The following is an 18,611-nucleotide window of genomic DNA, read 5'->3' on the forward strand; positions in this document are numbered from 1 at the left end:
TCCAACCTGGGACCTTTCAGTCCACAGGCCGACGCTCTATCCACTGAGCCAAACCGGTTTTCGGCGTAACATATTTTCTTAACCAATCATAGACAAGGTCTTGGTAAACTGGAGATTTGGGGTACTGCAAACTACTACAAAGTAATTTCACTTATTACTATGTCTAAATACTGCTAATATCCCTAAATACTACTAATTATAGGTCATGGATTTGCTCTCACATTATCTTCCTTATCTTTTTCTCCTTAGAGAAGAATTGTGAATTACTACATAATCTGTATAGGACAGTATGTGAAGGATATGAAAACTTATTAATGTGACTGCCTTAAATAAACATAATTTACTGTGTGATGAGAAGTATAGTGACACCATAATGTCTGAAATCTGAGCCCAATTTTGCTGGTTTTTAATAGTCAGGAAACATAAAAATATTATTAACTCAGAGTGAAATAAAAAGTAAGGTGATAATAATTCTAGTAAGATTATCTATATTCATGGATCAGCTGGATATTTCAGAGCCAAAAATGGTACAATTTTTAAAATTAAATTTTTCTTCTTTGGTTCTGTGTAATTTTAATTACCAAAACAATTTATAATTATTCTTTAATGTGTAATGTGCAGCCCTGATCCTACACACCTGCTTTTAGATTTTACTGAAATAATAAAATACTGTGATTTGGGATAAAAGGCAAAGTAATAGCTCTTTGTTGAATAAGCAAATTCTATTATATCAATAATCTTGGTTATTGGTGTACTTCTCTTATCAAGTATGGTTTCCTCTCTGAAAAAGTTGCTTACATTTTAAAGGTAATACATTTAAAAATTGTTAAATAAACATGAACTTCCTAAGTATATAAGAAATATAGACTTTGCCTTTGAAACAATGACCTAGCCTCATTCAATATTTTATCATAATGGCTACTTTCAGATGATTAAGCTGGAACTTTTTTATTTTTTACAATGGTGTCAATTTGGTCTATGATTTCACTTTCATGAACACAGATTTTTAAAAAAATCATCTGTGGATTGAAGGGTCCCAGGTTCGATTCTGGTCACGAGCACATGCCCTGGTTGCAGGCTCTATCCCCAGTAGAGGGCATGCAGAAGGCAGCTGATCAATGATTCTCTCTCATTATTGATGTTTCTATCTCTCCCTCTCCTTCCTCTCTGAAATCAATAAAACTATATACTTTTTAAAAATCCTCAACAGAACACTGACCTCCAACTTTATCTTAATACTCACAAAATATAAGGGCCTGCCACTATAGCCAAACAATCTATTGCACATTTCCATACATTTCTAAATTTAAGATCTAAGACTTTGCTTACATTAGTACACACTTTTAAATTTCCTCTTCTTCCCTTGTAATTTAATTCCATGATTTTTCTCAAACATTGGAACCTTTGAGCATCACCATTTCCATGAGTCTTGACAACTTACTTCATCTATTTCCTTAGGCTGTGTTTTAATCATGTGAGTACATTATATTATACAGACATATCACTACATAATCATAATTTATTCACAATATACCCTTTTACCTAGATTGTAAAATGTTCCTGGTTATCAGTCCAGTTTTCCTCTCTCAGACATGCATAATCATATCAGTACCTATTGGACCATTTACATAAATTTCAGTAAAGGACTGTGGTTGAACTAATTACTGCAATATACAACCATAATGTTTGGCTTCCAGAAGTAAACTTAGAAATTTCATGGGTTATTCTATCTTCCAAATAACATTAAAAATATGTGAATGGTTGACATTCAGCTGCACTATTAAATCTAAAAATGGAAAAATGCACCACTATTCCATATTTTAGAATTCTGGGTGATAGTTTGGTCTGTTCTCTTCAAATAAAAATAATAAAAGATAATTTTTTCACGTATTTTTAAAGTACTGAAAGTAAAATGATGGCTTCAAATAATACTCACAAGCTAACATAGCTTTATGGGAAGAAAACATTACCAGTATATAATGACCCAGGTGCTTGGAGAAAAATTCACAAGTGAAAAGATTCTCAATGAGGTTTACTTATGTTATACCCACATTACCCTAACCATTCTTTCTGTACAGAGATTGACAAGACCTGCATAAAGCAAGTAGAATGCATAGGTATTAGGCTGTTAAATTCTACATTCTTTTGATATTTTTAAGTGTTAGTTTCATGGCTGAGCCTTGTGTGGCTAATACTTATTGTTACTGTGGTAATCTTCTATTATTTAATCGCAATAGCTTGAAAGTACGTATTATACATATACTGACTAGTTTTAAAAGGAATTTGTGTACCCATAACCCCACAACACATTCTCTTCACACATTTAAGTTGTAGAACCACTTTGCTTTTTTTAAGTATTCAATCATCCCTATACTTTGGAGGAAGAAGCCATGACTTATATTCTCAAAATTTTATTAGATTTAGCATTCAGGTCATGTAGAAAATTGAAAACTTCAAGCAATAACAAGTTATTTTTATTATAGCAACAAGAATAATAAGAGTAAAGGAAGATATTTACTTGATGAAATATCATTGAATATAGCTTCTGTGTATGACTCAATTTGTTAAGAATACAGACTGTCACTTTTTGGATCAGTCAGAAACATTACAATTTAATAGCTTGAGAAAACAGATTTTCCTTAAGGTTTTATTGTTATCACTTTTGGGGGGTTTTGTTTTGTTTTGTTGTTGGGTGGTGGTGGTTGTTGTTATTGGGTCTTTAGTGATTTTCATTAATTTTGTTTTGTAAAGTCTGCATATTTGTCATGTGTGCCCACTGAGGTCTCTACTCAGTTAACTTAGCAGTCAGAAACCTTTGGAAAAATATATCTTTATCAATTGCTTTTTAAAAATATATATTTTATTTATTTCAGAGAGGGAGAGAGAGATCGAAACATTAATAATGAGAAAATCATTGATCGGTTGCCTCCTGCACGCCCCACACTGGGGATCAAGCCCACAGCCTAGGCATGTGCCCTTGACTGGAATTGAACCTGGGACCCTTCAGTTCACACACTGACACTTTATCCACTGAGCCAAACTGGGTAGGGTGGAAAACTATATCTTTAGATGAGTGGAATGATCATCATCAAGTCCTTGCTGAAGGGCTTTGTGTGTGCATTAGGGGCACAGCCTCAATATTCAGCGAGGTAGTTTGCAAGTCAACCTCTGTGCAGAACCTCAAAGTTAGCAATCAGTGGGAACTTAAGGCCTTCTCAGATATTTCCTGAGCACACACATAAGCCTGTGCTAGTGCAGAGCACCATACATGGGCATGGACATTTATATCCCCAGGAATATGCTGAGGCTTTTCAAAGCCTACTGTGGACATTTGATCCCCATATTTTCCTTATAAACTCTTTTCTTAGGCTATTCTTTGCTTAAGCTGTTATCCACTATCTCAGGAAGTTGGAATGTTTAATTGCCTCTGATTTTCTTTTTAATAATGCCTCCAGAGGAGAAGCTATTTCCACTGGGTAAACTATGCATCAGATCACGGAAAGACAATTTTGTGAGTTGATTTTTCCAGGAAACCACCAGACAAATCAAATAATAACAGTTTTTGGAGGCGGGGCTTAAAAAGATCTCCAGATCCAAGTGCTGCCAGGATTCTTTTTTTTTCCTATGATTGTAGTCTGTTGGGTTTTGAAGCAAGTGTGGATCTCTGGAGGGGATAATAGGAACAAGGCAAGTTAAAATACTCTTCAACTGTGCTATTCTTGCTGAGATTCAGCCATTTTCTTTAATAATGCCCCTATCAATTTATACCTAATATTCACTTAACAGTGATGGTGAACCTATGACACGCGTGTCAGCACTGACAAGCGTAGCTATTTCTGATGACACGCAGCCGCTGAGGCGGCTGCATGCCAAGGATGAAACATTTGCGAAATAATGTTTTTTCCTCAAAGTGACACACTACCCGAGTTATGCTCAATTTTTTGGTGAAGTTTGACACACCAAGCTCAAAAGGTTGCCCATCACTGACTTAGGGAATTCCCATGAAACTGAACATTTTGATAAGAATATTAGAAAGTGTAATATCAGTCAAAGACCATGCCCTTTCTCTATTTAGATAAATGTTGGCTTCTATAAAAACAAATAAATAAAATTTTATGACATCCAGAATACAGGGGAAATCGTAGAAAATTATTTTATCTATAATTTAAAACTTGCAAAACTGCATTTTAAAAAGCTATTTAATGATCTAATATCCAATTATCATAGCTGTAAGCTTCTTCCTTGTTTAGAGTGAGAAAAATAAAAAATAAAGTAAATTACTATACTGGTTAGATACTGAACACTGAAAGGTTTATGGAAATGGATGGGGATGCTGCATGCATTACACAGTGTGTTCCTTGAGTGATTTCATATTAGAATGTAACTGGCTTACAATGCATTATGATGAAAAAGATAAAATCTTTATATTAAATGTGGGGTTATATCAATTTGAAAGGATAAAAAGAGCAATATTTAATAAATAAGTTTAAATATCTATAGAACCTACAATTCTGAACATAATGCATTCATATTTCCATGCATGGTTTTGAAGCATCCATTTTATATAAAAACTGCTGTTTGAAATTGTAATCCTGCTATTTTGGCTTCTGTAAATGCTTGCTTGCTTAAATAATAAGGAAATAAGACTACACCCATTCCAGAGAGGCCATAAACCTTCCTCGAACAAAGTTATCAGTGCTGGCACCAGGCCAGGCCTTTGGTTGAGGTCTCAAAGCCCCAACACATAAGGCTCTTTAAGAACTTGACCAGAAAACCCCATATTTAGGAGACAAAGAGGGTAAAAAGGTATAAATACAGGAAACTTCCTGTGTGACTTCTCCCAGAATTTGAGAGACATTTTTCTCTGGGCCCGCACATAATAATAAATGTAACTCCATCTCTCTAAGCGTTACTTGGTTCTTCTCTGGTCTTCTGTAACATTAAAGGTTCCCTGAAACACCGGAAACTCAATCACGGTTGGTCTTTTTGGCCTCCGGTGGGTGGGCCAGGTTTGGGACCCAGGGGAGCTGGATAGGCCTCCGGGAGGTGCGCCCTGCTGATTTAGCAGAATTGCACCAGGGGACTCCGGGCGCTTCTGGACCTCAGCCCAGGACCCAGCTGGCATCTGAAGAGAGTGGAAGGACACTTCTGGACCTGTCGACAGAATTGGTAAGGTAGGGGCCCCTACCATTCAGGCCCACTCCAAGTGAGTGAAAGGGGGAGCTTGATCACCTCCCCGGAAGTCAACGAATTCCTCAGGCAATTAATCAGGAATCAGGTGGACTGTTTAAACTCTGAGTAAATATCTGGTAGAAGTAAAAAACTCAGACTGTCTGGTGTATGAATGTGGGTGTAAGAGTCTAAATGAAGTGAAAGCTACTTTGTGCCATCTGGCTGTACACATGAGAGTATTTGTTATCTCTTTCTGTTGTTTAATTTGTTTAAAAATTCAGCAAACCCCACTTTAGGGGTACCCTAATTGTGTATAGTAAGGCTGAACACTGTGACGAACTGCAAAAGTCTCTAGCGGCTGCGAGATTTATTTTTCTCAGAGTCTTTTGCTCTCCATCCAGGAGAGAATCAGCCCTGCTAGCAAACAGAGAATCATGTGTTCCCAAGACCTGCGACCTGCCTTCCCTTCCTGATAGATTTACAGTGGGTCTCTGTCAGAGACAGCACCTGCTCTGACTAGAGGGGGGCCACCAGTGGAGGGTATCTGCATGGCCCTGGGCATGGAGGCAGATTTGGCACCAGCAATCTCCTGAAGGGGGCTCTTTAAGGCTAGTGCTGGAGTCGGGGGAGGAAGAGAGCTGAAGACTGCTCTGGAGTGTGTGTATGAGATGGGGTGGTGGCGGTAGGACTCGCTGGGTAAGATGGTAGGCTCTCAGCCTGCTAAGATAGAGGAGCCCTGGGCTGGGGGACAGGGGGGTGGTCAGAGAGATCAAGAGTAGTAAAGAAGGAGGATTTAAGATCCTCTAGGGGCTTAGAGTAAAGAGGAAAAATCTATGAGGGAAAACAACTGTTACAGAAAGAAAGTATCCTTAAATGTAAAAAGCCTAAATATACAGGATCTCAGACCATTTGCCTTGTTTCAGGACAGAGTAAATGGTTAATGCAGAAAGGGGGGGGGGGGGTGTTGGCAGTTAATTATGAAGCAGAGAGAGATAGGTTTTTGTTGATTTTTACTGGCTGCAGACCGCTCTGCTGGCGTAGGGGTCTGGTCCGTAGCCTACCAGGTGTCTTATCTGAACTGCACTAGACTCAAGGTTGCAAGTTTTTTTGGGAGCACAATTAATTTTTCTCTGCCTCATTTTATTCTTTTTAACCCTTCCAATACTAAATTAGACCAATACAATATACTTGAAATTACATAAGGAAAAATATAGCAGTTTTTACTAAACAAGTTTTAATTTACCTGCTCTTAGTTTTATCACAGAAGGTCTAGGTACATTTTCTTGAAAAAGTACATTTAAAGTGCATTCATAAATATTAATCTAAAAATGCCGACTGTTCACTTTTGGTAATCATTGAAGGATTGAGGTGTCTAAGAATAAAGAATTCTAATATATTAAAAACAAACAAACAAAAACTAAACTTAACTCCCAGGAGCCAAGTGGAGGAAAAATGGAGCTGAAGTCCACAGCCGCCCTGGTGATTTAGAGCTGGTTACTAGGCAGACTCAGCCCCAAGAGCCAGGAGAAGGAAGGCAGGGGGAGGCTGGATGCTCTAGATGCCTGCAGCCATGGGAAGAAACAGCAGCAACAGTGACAGGCAGGGGACAGCAGACATTTACCTGACACTAGAGCTGCCCAGCTGCCTAGCATTTTACAACAAGCAATACAAGACTTAGGCCTTTGGCTTGCTGGCAACAGCAGTTAAACCAGAAGCCAGTGACTGCTAAGAGCCTTCTGGCAGCTTCAGGAACAGAGCAGCAAGCCCAGGAGCTATGAAAGCAGCAGATAGAGCTAGTGAAAGCTCCCTGTTTGCAAATGTGCTGAAAGGGTTCAGAACTATAAGAATAGCTGCCAGTACCTGGTGCTGCTGGGAGTGGAGGTGCTGAGATCCCCTTCCAGTGCATTCCCTTGGGAGAGGCCTGGTTGCTGCTCTGCCACAAAGGGGATGAGTGGGAAGTCAGGGACCAAATACCCAAGCCACTGCCACAGGAGGACTTTGCAATATGCAAAGTTCTTTCTAACTGCAACTCTGGCTGTTTTGGACTGGCAGCTTAAAGTCAAATGGCAACAAGAGACAAGGATGGCAGGGATCTGTAACTAGTAAACAGGGTTAAGAAAGAGGGCAAAGGAAAGGCACTCTCCCTGGACCCGGGAGCCTTCAGAACTTTGAGATTCTCCAAGAGAGGAGGAGTCTGACTGAGGGACTGGCAGAGATCCTGTCGGGTTGGAAGGACCTAAGGCCGCATGTTAAGCTTATAGATTACGGCTTTCTAGGCAGATGTCCAAGCCCAGTTATGTAGGGGTTAAGCTGCCTGTATACAGCAAAACAACTTTCTCCCATGCCAGAATACATTTTATGGAAATTGGACAGACTGTGTTTGTGACTAGAAAGAAGAACTGGCCACTACGCACAGCCCTGTCAGTGGCCTACAGAAAACTGTATAATAGACTTAGATGATACCTGCATCTTCATGGACATAACTCCAGAGAGACAAGGACAATTTTGCTTTGTGTAGGAAGGTAAAAATGGACTTCAGTCACCTCCCTAAGATATATGTATAGCCCTTCCATGTGTCATGTTTAGTAGCAGAATATTTAGCTGTCAGAAGCGTCCTCAGTGCCAATGTTATACTTCATTATGTAAATATAGTAACCTTTAATTCCCTTTCAGATTTGAATGCAATTGCCAAAAGGTCAGGTGCCCAAATGGGCAAGGAAAATACTCATCAGGTTTTGGTCTCTATTGAGAGACAGTTGGAAGCCTGTATACTACCTTGCAGGCCTGTGTGACCATGCCCATGTCAGGGGTGGCACAAACCTCAACTTTAGGAAAGTGGAGGAGGCCTGTATGGAACAGAGGGTAATGGTAAGTACCAGCCCTCTGTCACAGGAATTACAGACCCTGTGAGGTCCTGTGACATATGAGTCTCTGTGAAGGGATAAAGCTCCCTTAATCCGTTCTGAGAGGGCATGTCAGCCCTCCCAGAGACCATATATAGTTTAAGGACAAGTCAAGCAGGGGGAACCCTACCACAGGAATAGCTGTTACTATCTATTTGAGTGTAGACACATTTTAAATTTCTTCTTGACATTGAAAGAGAGTTACTGTATTGTTATAATACATTTAGAAAAATATTACTCTGAAGAATCTATAAAAAGGACTGACAAGGAAAATTAGAAGATCTGAAAGCAGGTCAGTATATTTTGCTCCTCAGATAATTCCTCTGAAATTTAGCAATGCTTAATAAATCATGGCAATACATTTGTTTGCATAAATTCAATAAGACCAGTTTCCAATAGTGGTTTTATTGACCAAAAACTTTGACTGTAGTGTCATGTTTTAAAGAGCCCTGTCTGAACTCTGAAGACTTGAAGCCAATAAGAGTGCCATGGAAAAACCCTGGTATCCTGCTTGGGAGCCCTAAAAATGGCTGGTGCTGGAGTGTCAGGCCCATACCCTACCATTGCTGGCGGTTAGTCAGAGTAGAAGGGGGGCAATAAGGGGGCCTCTGCATCCCTATGGAACCCCCACACACTCTAGGCCACAACGAGTAGCAGGGCTGCTGAAATGGGCCATGAAGCCTAGGGTGTGGCCTGAGTGAAGATGCTGCAGGTGAGGAATTCACCCAACTCAGCAGGTACTACAGGCAGGCCTGATGGCAGCTGGATGACTTGGATTCCTGGCCCTTTGGGGCACATTAAGATTCAATCATGAAATTCCAGCAAAGATAGTCACTTACCATTTTTGTTGTGTTTATGCAAACAATCAGGCCAAATTAAATAAACGTAAGGGTAATTTTAAGGAGAAAAAATCTATTTCAATATAAGTTACTAACACAGAAATGTTTTCTTTCCCTTCCACCAGACCATCTGCTATAACTTTTGCTATTCCAATTGCTCAATAATACTAAATTTTATAAGACAGTTTGTCTCAGCCAGGTCACAAGCCCACCTCCTTCTGTGCCCAGGCCTCATCGTCCCTCTGACAGAGCAAGAGTCTCTTGGCTCTGAGAGAACTTCTGACCCACTTCAGCAGGAAGTAATTACAGAAGAAATTCAATGTCCAATTTTCCTAAAAGAACTCAGAGCCAGGATCCTTGAGGTAATATATTAGGCAGTTAGACAGACATGAGCAGAGCAAGGATGATGGGCCAACTAGTGCTACCAGATGTAACTAAGTCTTTCCACCTCTATGTATGTGAGACAAGGGGCATAGCCAAAGGGGTCCTTACCCAAAGTCTTGGCCCCTAAAAAAATGACCGCTAGCCTATTTATCGAAAAGATTTGACCCCATTGTGTCTCCTAACTCCAGGCAGTAGCAGCAGAAGAAGCAGCCTGGGAGGCTGCCCTAAAAACCAGTGGGGCCTCTACAGATTCTAGTGAATAAAATATGAAATCCATAACCAATCTCTACTCAAGTTCTTATAGGCTTTATAGTCCACCCAGAAAGCAGTACAAATGCAGCTGAGACGCTCTGCCTGTACCAATTTCTGATCCGGTTCATCCCTTCCACCCTGGTGACACTGTTTTGGTAAAGAAATTTGCCACCCAAGGACTGACTCCTACCTGGAAAAGACCATCCCTATGACAGTTAAGGTCAACGGGATCCCAATTTGTCTTCATCACATCCAGTTTAAGACAGCCAGGCAAAATAGAAAGTCCAGGACTCTTCGGACCCTCTAGAGCAGTAGTTCTCAACTTTCCTAATGCCATGACCCTTTAATACAGTTCCTCATGTTGTGTTAACCCCCAACCATAAAATTATTTTCGTTGCTACTTCATAACTGTAATTTTGCTACTCTTATGAATCTTAATGTAAATATCTGATATGCAGGATGTATTTTCATTGTTACAAATTGAACATAATTAAAGCATAGTGATTAATCACAAAAACAATATGTAATTATATATTGTGAAATATTTATTTCTAATTACAAATAAATGAAAGTTTGTCTTGAAGCATGCTGTAGCATGGGTAACAGTCTTAATGTAACAACAGGAAACTACATTGCTACATTTTGCGACAGTATGCGTAAAAAGCCAATGTCAGTGCAAAAGTTGAGATTGCTGCTTTCTCACCTGATCAGAAATTCTCGGGGCAGTCTTTGCAAGAGCACAACGAAGATCATCTTCCACAACAAGTCTACTTCTGTATTTAGACTTGATAATCAACAAGCTAGAAAACCCTCTTTCACAAAGGTATGTTGTTGGAAATGGAAGAAGAAGGCACAACACAGTCTCAGACAGAACAGGATAAGACTGCAAACACTTGATCCAGAATTTTGTAACTGGCATTGTAGAGAAATCACTTCTCACTGCCTCGCTGTTAATAAGGTCAATGAACTCCTCTTGTGCTGTCTCAGGAACATCTTCAACTTTGACTATGAATGGGCTTCTGGCAAGTGCAAATGGGGTGTCAGGTAGATTTGGAAAGTACGATGAAATTTCATCTGCAAGCATGTGCAAGTTTTCTTTCACAGAAATTATCATTGTAATCCTTTTGTCTGGTTCATTGTCATGTTCCTCAAAGAAAGCAGATAAGGTAGGCAACATGTAAATTTTATTTTCATCCAATCTCTTTTTGCCAAAGCTGAAGTTTCATTTGCAATGATCGGGTCTTTTCAGACAAATCGAGACATGTTACATTTGGTCCTTGCAGTGATAAATTTAACTCATTCAATATGGCAAAGATGTCAACCAAGTAAGCTATTTTCTGCAGTTCACTTTTAGTGCTGAAAAGTGCTTTGAACTGCGGTCTTGCTTTCTGATTAAAAAACGTTTTGAGTTCATCATGAAGTCCAAAAACACGTTTTAAAACTTTTCCTCTCAACAACATCTCACTTCAGTGTGAAATAGCAGAGCATTGTTCGGTGCATCCAACTCATTGGACAGTTGCGAAAATAGTCGACTGTTTAAAATGCTCGCCTTTACAAAATTGACAGAACTTATGACGTTTTTCATTACTTCTTGTAACTCTTGTGGCAGCATCTTCTTTGCTAATATTTGCTGATGAATCATACAGTGAATTCTGATGACTTTTGGTGACTCATTCAGTACCAAACATTGAAATCCAGATCGACATCCTAGCATAGCTGGAGCACCATCTGTGCAAACACCACAAACCTTTTCCCAGGAGATCTTATGCTCTTTCAGAAATGAACCAACTGTGTCAAATACATCATGTGCAGTAGTTGTCGTTTCAAGAGGTTTGCAAAAAAGAAACTCATCTTTGAAGTCGCCATTATTAATATACCTCACGTAAACCAGTAACTGTGAACAGTTTGCAACGTCTGTAGATTCATCAAGCTGGATACTAAATATTGGAAGTGGAGCAGATTTAGTTTCCTGGATTACCCGATCAAGAATATCAGCAGACATGTCATCTATTCTTCTGCGGACAGTGTCATTAGATAAGGAAATTGCACTCAATTTCATAACAAATTCATCTCCAATCATAACTCGAACAATGTCTTTGGCCGCTGGCAACAGTAAATCCTCAGCAATGGTGTGAGGTTTCATAGCTCTGGCGATTCTGAGTGCCACCAAATATGAAGCTTCAACTGCTGCTATGTTTTGTTTGTAGTACTTGCCACCAGTGCCAAGTCTGGCTTTCTTGAGTCCATCAGCTTTGCTTCTGAAATAGTTGGTATCCTTGTCGGCAAAGTTCAGATGCTTGCTATCAAAATGGTGTTTTAGTTTGTTTGGCTTCATAGATTTGACTGATAGAACTTCACAACAAATAACACATTGCAGTTTCTCAATTCCTGCTGTAATTATTGAGGTAAAACCATACTGTAAAAAATCCTCACTATATTTTCTTTTCTTAACATTCTTCTCTACATGATCCATTGTCATGGGATGGTTTGCTAATGAAAATAATATATAACAATAGCTTTAATAATACAAAAGATGATACATGGCATAGTTCAGTCAGTACGGTTCATTAAAGTTTCCTATGATTTACCATTCTCTGTGTTGTTGTTTTTTTACATACCTGTTACTATCACAAGGGGGCAGTATTCACATCAACCACAGCTGAATATAAAAAGACCAATCAGCATCCAGATTAAGTTCCCATGGTACAGATTTTTTTTTTTTTTGCAGTAGTTGATGATTTTACAGTACATGATTTTACATTTACCCAGTAATTATAATTCATGAAGTGTCATTTTACCTCCAATACTGCTGCTTTCAACACAGTAGCTGCTTTTAACACAGCAGCTGCTTTCTACATAGTAGCTGCTCTCTACACAGTAGCTGCTCTCTACACATGTGTGACTGGTCCGCATAAGTACATTATGGCACCAACCCTGAGACATACACCTGTATTTGTACGGGGTGTGTGTGATGGGGTTGGCGCGATGATGTCATCACACCGGGTACTCGTATGTGGGCATATCTGCATGTGGGCGGACCCGCCTGGAGACAGATAGAGGAGCGGTGTCTTGGTTCCTAAGACCATCGGAAATATGTGTTTTCTGATGGTCTTAGGCGACTCTTGTGAAAGGGTCGTTCGACCCCCAAAGCGGTCGTGACCCACAGGTTGAGAACCGCTGCTCTAGAGATTATTCCTGGCCCTCATTCCAGGCCCTTATCTTATAAACAGGACCACTGACTTTATTCAGCAGAGAATTAATTCTATTAAGCTTATAGTCCTCAGGGATCAATATAACTCCCTCCCCAAAAATGACCGAAAAGAGTCAATGATTTGACTCATGTACATAAAACCAGTGGGGAATGAAGCATCCATCTTATATAAAAACTCCTGTTTGAAATTTTAACCCTGCTATTTTGGTTTCTGTAAATGCTTGCTTGCTTAAATAATAAGGGAAATAAGACTACTCCAATTTCAGAGAGGCCATTAAACCTTCCCCGGACAAAGTTATCAGTGCTGGCACCAGGCCAGACCTTTGGTTGAGGTCTCAAAGCCCCAGCACATAGAGCTCTTTAAGAAATTGCAAAGAGGATTAGAAAGCCCCATATTTGGGAGACAAAGAGGGTAAAAAGGTATAAATACAGGAAACTTTCTGTGTAACTTTGCCCAGAATTTGAGAGACATTTTTCTCTCGGCCCACACAAATAATAGTAAATGTAACTCCATCTCTCTAAGTGTTGCTTGGTTCTTCTCTGGTTTTCTGTAGCAGTTTAGAGTAAAGAACTTTAAAATATTTTAAAAATAAAGCTTAAATCCATAATAGTATACTATATAGTGATAAATCTGATGTTTCTTAAGTGAATTTTGCTGTACTGGGTGGCCTATATCTTTGGTAACAAATGCAGAAACAAGAGGAAAATTAGGGACACAAATAGGATAAGACATAGCATTTGAATCTCAAACATAAAGCTAGGATCCTGAAAGAAAGAGGCACACATAGTGCGTGAGATAGAAAACATCTATCCTGAGAAAAATACCCACCATTTATGAATTTAGGAGCAGGAATTAATGCATGTATATGACTTATGAACTACAGAGCCAAATTTTAGTTTAAAGTGGTCCTAGTTTTATAGTATTAAAAGAAAAAGCAGAGAGAGGAAGATGGTGGCTGGCAGAATGGAGGTGAGGGAGAGGAAGTGAGTGAGTGAGGGTATGAAAGGAGAGTGTGTGGATGTATGTGGGGGATGTGTGAGTGAGTAAGGGACAGTTAAATCCCTGCAGGAGCAGCACGGGCTGGCAGACAGGCTATCTTGGACAAGGAGAGACTACCACCACTGCGAGCACTCCCTGGACTGGGGGACTCCAGCACGGAGCCCACACCATCTTGAAGGGGAGAATGGCCTTTTTTAGGAACTCATCAACACCACCAACCAGACAGGCCTTGGAAGTGCCCTGTGACCCAGCAGCCACTCCAGCCAAAATCCTGCTACCCCATCTGCAGACCTGTGGAACCTGGGATCTACACCTCCAAAGGTGTGCTGCTAGGCAGCAGTAAGTGCAACCTCCCCCTCCCCAGCGGCAGAACTCTGGACAAAACATTCCTGTCTTTACAGCCTCGCAGGCAGCCAGGGCACTCCACTCCTTAGGCAGCACCTGGGAGCCACTGGGAGCCCGGTGGATGTGATTTTGTACAGACCAGGGCACGCAGCCCTGCAGTAGAAATTCTGAACTCCTTCTTCCTGAATAACTGTCCATGGACACCCCAGCTGTGCAACTTCAGTGCCAGGGCCCCTCAGAGTGCATCAGAGCTCTGCACAGGCAAACCAACACAGACAAGGGAAGGCACCTGGAACCCATATATCCACAGGGTCCTCTGGGGAGGTGCTTTGAGCCCCTGCTGGGTGTGATTCTGTACAGACAAGGATGCATTGCCCCGCAGTAGAAATTCTGAACTCCCTCTTCCTAAATAACTGCCTACATTCACCCCAGCTGCTCAACCTCAGTGCCAGGACCCTTCAGAGTGCATCAGAGCTCTGCGCTGGCAAACGCACCTCCACAGATGCAAATTTCCAACAGGCAGGCACCCTGAGCCCATCTACTCACATGGAAATAGTGGGAGCCACTGTGAGCTCTCCCTGGGTGTGATCTTGGACCAACAGGGGCACACTGCTCCCCCCCCACCCCGGCAGTAGAAATTCTGAATTCACTCATCCTGGAGACCTTCCCACAGGTGCCTCAATTACATGGCTACACTGCCAGAGCCCTTCAGAGAGCTTCAGTATGCCTCGCAGGCAAACGTACTATGGGTTCCCTTGTGAGCCACCACTGGGAATGAGCGCCTATCCACCACAGGTACAACAGCAAAAGCTGAGTCTGCCCACCCTACAACTACAGAACTCTGGACACCACAGTCACGCCTTTCCAGAGTGCAGGCCCCCTGAACCCCATCACCCAACAGACGGTTCCTGGGTGCCACAGTGAGTCCCTGCTGGGCACGCGTGATTTCAACTAAGGGTGCAAGACAGCAAAAATTGGGACACTCCCCTCCACAGCTTCTGACTTCTAGACACTGCAGTTGTGACTCTCAAGCTCGCAGGCCTACATCAAGAGAACCCAAATAGCTCAAGTAGGAAGCTACATTAGATTTCCAAGCCCAGGAGGACTGAGAGATTATACCAGTAGCAACATCCACAAAAGAACCTGGGTAGAAAAGAAATTGGATCTACAATTAACCCTTTGCACTCGCTTGCTTTTTTCTTGATTCCATTATTCTACTCGGGATTTCATTTTTTAAATACCCCAGATTTTACAAAGTGCGGCAGTAGAATGAAAAACCGAGTTTCTTTTCATACAAACTTATTTATTTGGATTTTTTTATATTTCAAATTATTGATACATTCAAAGACTATAAAAAGAGTTGCTACCAATGCTAACCATGTCGAGTCACACTCGACATCCGAGTGCAAAAGGTTAAAACATTACAGGAAAACATGGGAAGACAAAAAAGCAACCCCCAAAGGAAAGAAAAAGAGGAATCACCAGAAAGGGAGTTAAATGAAATTGAGGCTAGCAGCTTAACAGACAAAGAATTCAGAGTAATGGTTATAAGGATGTTTAAACGGCTGGATTACAAATACACGCAACTCAATGAGAATTATAAGGAGCTGAATGAGAATGTAGCCAACATGAAAAAGAACCAAGAGGAGATGAAGAACAACATAATTGCAATAAAGAACACAATGGAAGGCTTAAACAGTAGACTACAAGAGGCTGAGGATGGAATCAGCGAATTAGAAGACAAGGTAGGAAAAAACACACAAACACAGCAGCAACTGGAAAGAAGACTTAGAAAGCAAGAGGAGAGCCTAAGGGAGCTTTGGGACAACACAAAATGAAACAATATTCGCATAATAGGGGTACCAGAAGGAGAGGAAGAGAAGCAAGGAATAGAAAACCTGTTTGAAGAAATAATGACAGAAAACTTCCCTGATACTGGCAAGAAAAAAAAAAATGCAGGTCCAAGAAGCACAGAGAGTCCCAAACAAGATGAACCTTAAAAAACCAACACCAAGATACATCATAATTAAACTGGCAAACAACAATGACAAAGTAGGAATCTTAAAGGCATCCAGAGAGAGACAGAAAGTTAACCACAAGGGTTCTCATATTAGAATATCAATGGATTTCTCAACAGAAACACACCAGGCCAGAAGGGAATGGAATGAAATTTACAAAGTGATGCAAAGCAAGGGATGTAACCCAAGAATACTATACCCAGCAAGGCTATCATTCAAAATTGAAGGGGGAATCAGGAGTTTCATAGACAAAAAAGGACTAAGAGAGTTTATCACTATGAAGGAAGCAATGCAAGAAATGCTGAAGGGACTGTTGTAAAAAGAAGAAGTAGAAAGGCAAGAAGAAACACAAAGATTAAAGAAAAATATGACAACAACCATGTACTTGTCAATAATAACATTAAAAGTAAATGGACTAAATGCATCAATCAAAAGACTAGGATAGCTGAATGGATAAGAAAATGGGACCCATATATTTGCTGTCTGCAAGAGACCCACCTCAGAACAAAGGATTCACACAGACTGAGAGTGAAGGGATGGAAAAACATTTTTCAGGCAAATGGAAATGAGAAAAAAGCTGGGGTTGCAATACTTACATCTGATAAAATAGACCTCAAAGTAAAGGCCATAACAATAGATAAGGAAGGCCACTACATAATACTAAAGGGAGCAATTAAACAAGAACATATAACTCTGGTAAACATATAAGCACCCAACACAGGAGCACCCAAATACATAAAACAACTTTGGGAAGATAACAAGGGAGAGATTGATAGCAATACAGTCATAGTAGGGGACTTTAATACCCCACTGACACCACTGCATAAATCATCAAAACAAAAATCAGCAAAGAAAAAGCTATCCTAAATGACACACTAGATTAGATGGACTTAATTGACATCTTTAGAACATTCCACTCCAAAGATACAGAATATACATTCTTCTCCAATGCACATGGAACATTTTCAAGGATAGGTCACATATTAAGACACAGGCAAAGACTCTTCAAATTCAAGAAGATAGAAATCATATCCAGCATCTTCTCAGATCACAATAGCATAAAACTGGAAATCAACTACAATAAAAAAAGTCCAAAAAAATCAAACACTTTGCGACTAAATAGCATGCTATTAAACAATGACTGGGTTATCAGAGAGATCAAAGAAGAAATAAAAAAACATCATGGCAACAAATGACAATGAAAACACAACAATCCAAAATCTATGGGACACAGCAAAAGCAGTCTTGAGAGGGAAATCCATAGGTCTACAAGCCAAGTGCAAAAAAAAAAAAAAAAAAGAAACAATGGTAATAAATTATCTAACCATACAACTCAAAGAGTTAGAAACAGAGAAAAAAGAAAAGCCCAGTGTAAGCAGAAGGAAAGAAATAATAAAGATCAGAATGGAAATAAATAACATAGAGACCAAAGAAACAATACAAAACATCAACAAAACCAAGATTTGGTTCTTTTAAAGGATAAATAAGATTGATGAACCTCTGGCCAGGCTCACCAAGAAGCAAAGAGAAAGAACCCAAATAAACAAAATCAGAAATGAAAGAGGAGAAATAACAACAGACCCCACAGAAATACAAAGCATTGTTAAAAAATATTATGAACTACTCTATTCCAACAAACTAGACAACCTAGAGGTAATGGACATATTCCTAGAAAAATACAACCTTCCAAAACTCAATTAGGAAGAATCTAAACATCTCAACAGGCCAATAACTATGGAAGAAATTGAAGCAGTCATTAAAAAGCTTCCAGCAAATAAAAGCCCAGGGCCAGACAACTATACAGCGGAGGTTTACCAAACATTCAAGGAAGAACTAAAACCTATCCTCCTCAGACTTTTTCAAAAAATTCAAGAGGAAGGAACACTTCCAAGCTCCTTCTATGAAGCCAGCATCACCCTAATACCAAAACCAGATAAATACAACACAATGAAAGAGAATTACAAGCCAATATCCCTCATGAACATAGATGCCAAAATCCTCAAGAAAATTCTAACAAATCAGACCCAGCAGTACATCAGAAAGATCATACACCATGACCAAGTAGGATTTATCCCAGGGTTGTAAGGATGGTATTATATCCGCAAATCAATAAACGTGATACATCACATAAACAAATTGAGAGATAAAAACCACATAGTCATATCAATTGATGCAGAAAAAGCATTTGACAAAATCCAACACCCATTTTTGATAAAAACTCTCAGCAAGGTGGGAATACAAGGCTCATACCTCAACATAATTAAAGCCATATATGAAAAACCCACAGCCAACATCATACTCAATGGACAAATACTAAAACCATTTCCCCTAAGAACAGGAACAAGACAGGGATTCCCACTATCACCACTCCTTTTCAACATAGTACTGGAAGTACTAGCCATTGTGATTAGACAAGATGAAGAAATAAAATGCATCCAAATTGGAAAAGAAGAAGCAAAACTGTCCTTATTCGCAGATAACATGACA

General features: G+C 39.9%; 1 protein-coding gene across 1 annotated transcript; it reads right to left on the reverse strand.

Moving 5' to 3' along the window:
* Positions 1-10,220: 10,220 nt before the first annotated feature.
* Positions 10,221-12,463, reverse strand: LOC129149941 (protein FAM200C-like). The gene is given in 4 exon segments (XM_054719810.1): positions 10,221-10,754; positions 10,756-11,009; positions 11,012-12,040; positions 12,349-12,463. Coding segments are annotated over 4 exon segments (1,932 nt in total).
* Between the last annotated feature and the right edge of the window lie 6,148 nt (positions 12,464-18,611).

The sequence above is a fragment of the Eptesicus fuscus genome, chromosome 1 (assembly GCF_027574615.1).
Source record: "Eptesicus fuscus isolate TK198812 chromosome 1, DD_ASM_mEF_20220401, whole genome shotgun sequence".
In the NCBI taxonomy this organism is placed as follows: Eukaryota; Metazoa; Chordata; class Mammalia; order Chiroptera; family Vespertilionidae; genus Eptesicus; species Eptesicus fuscus.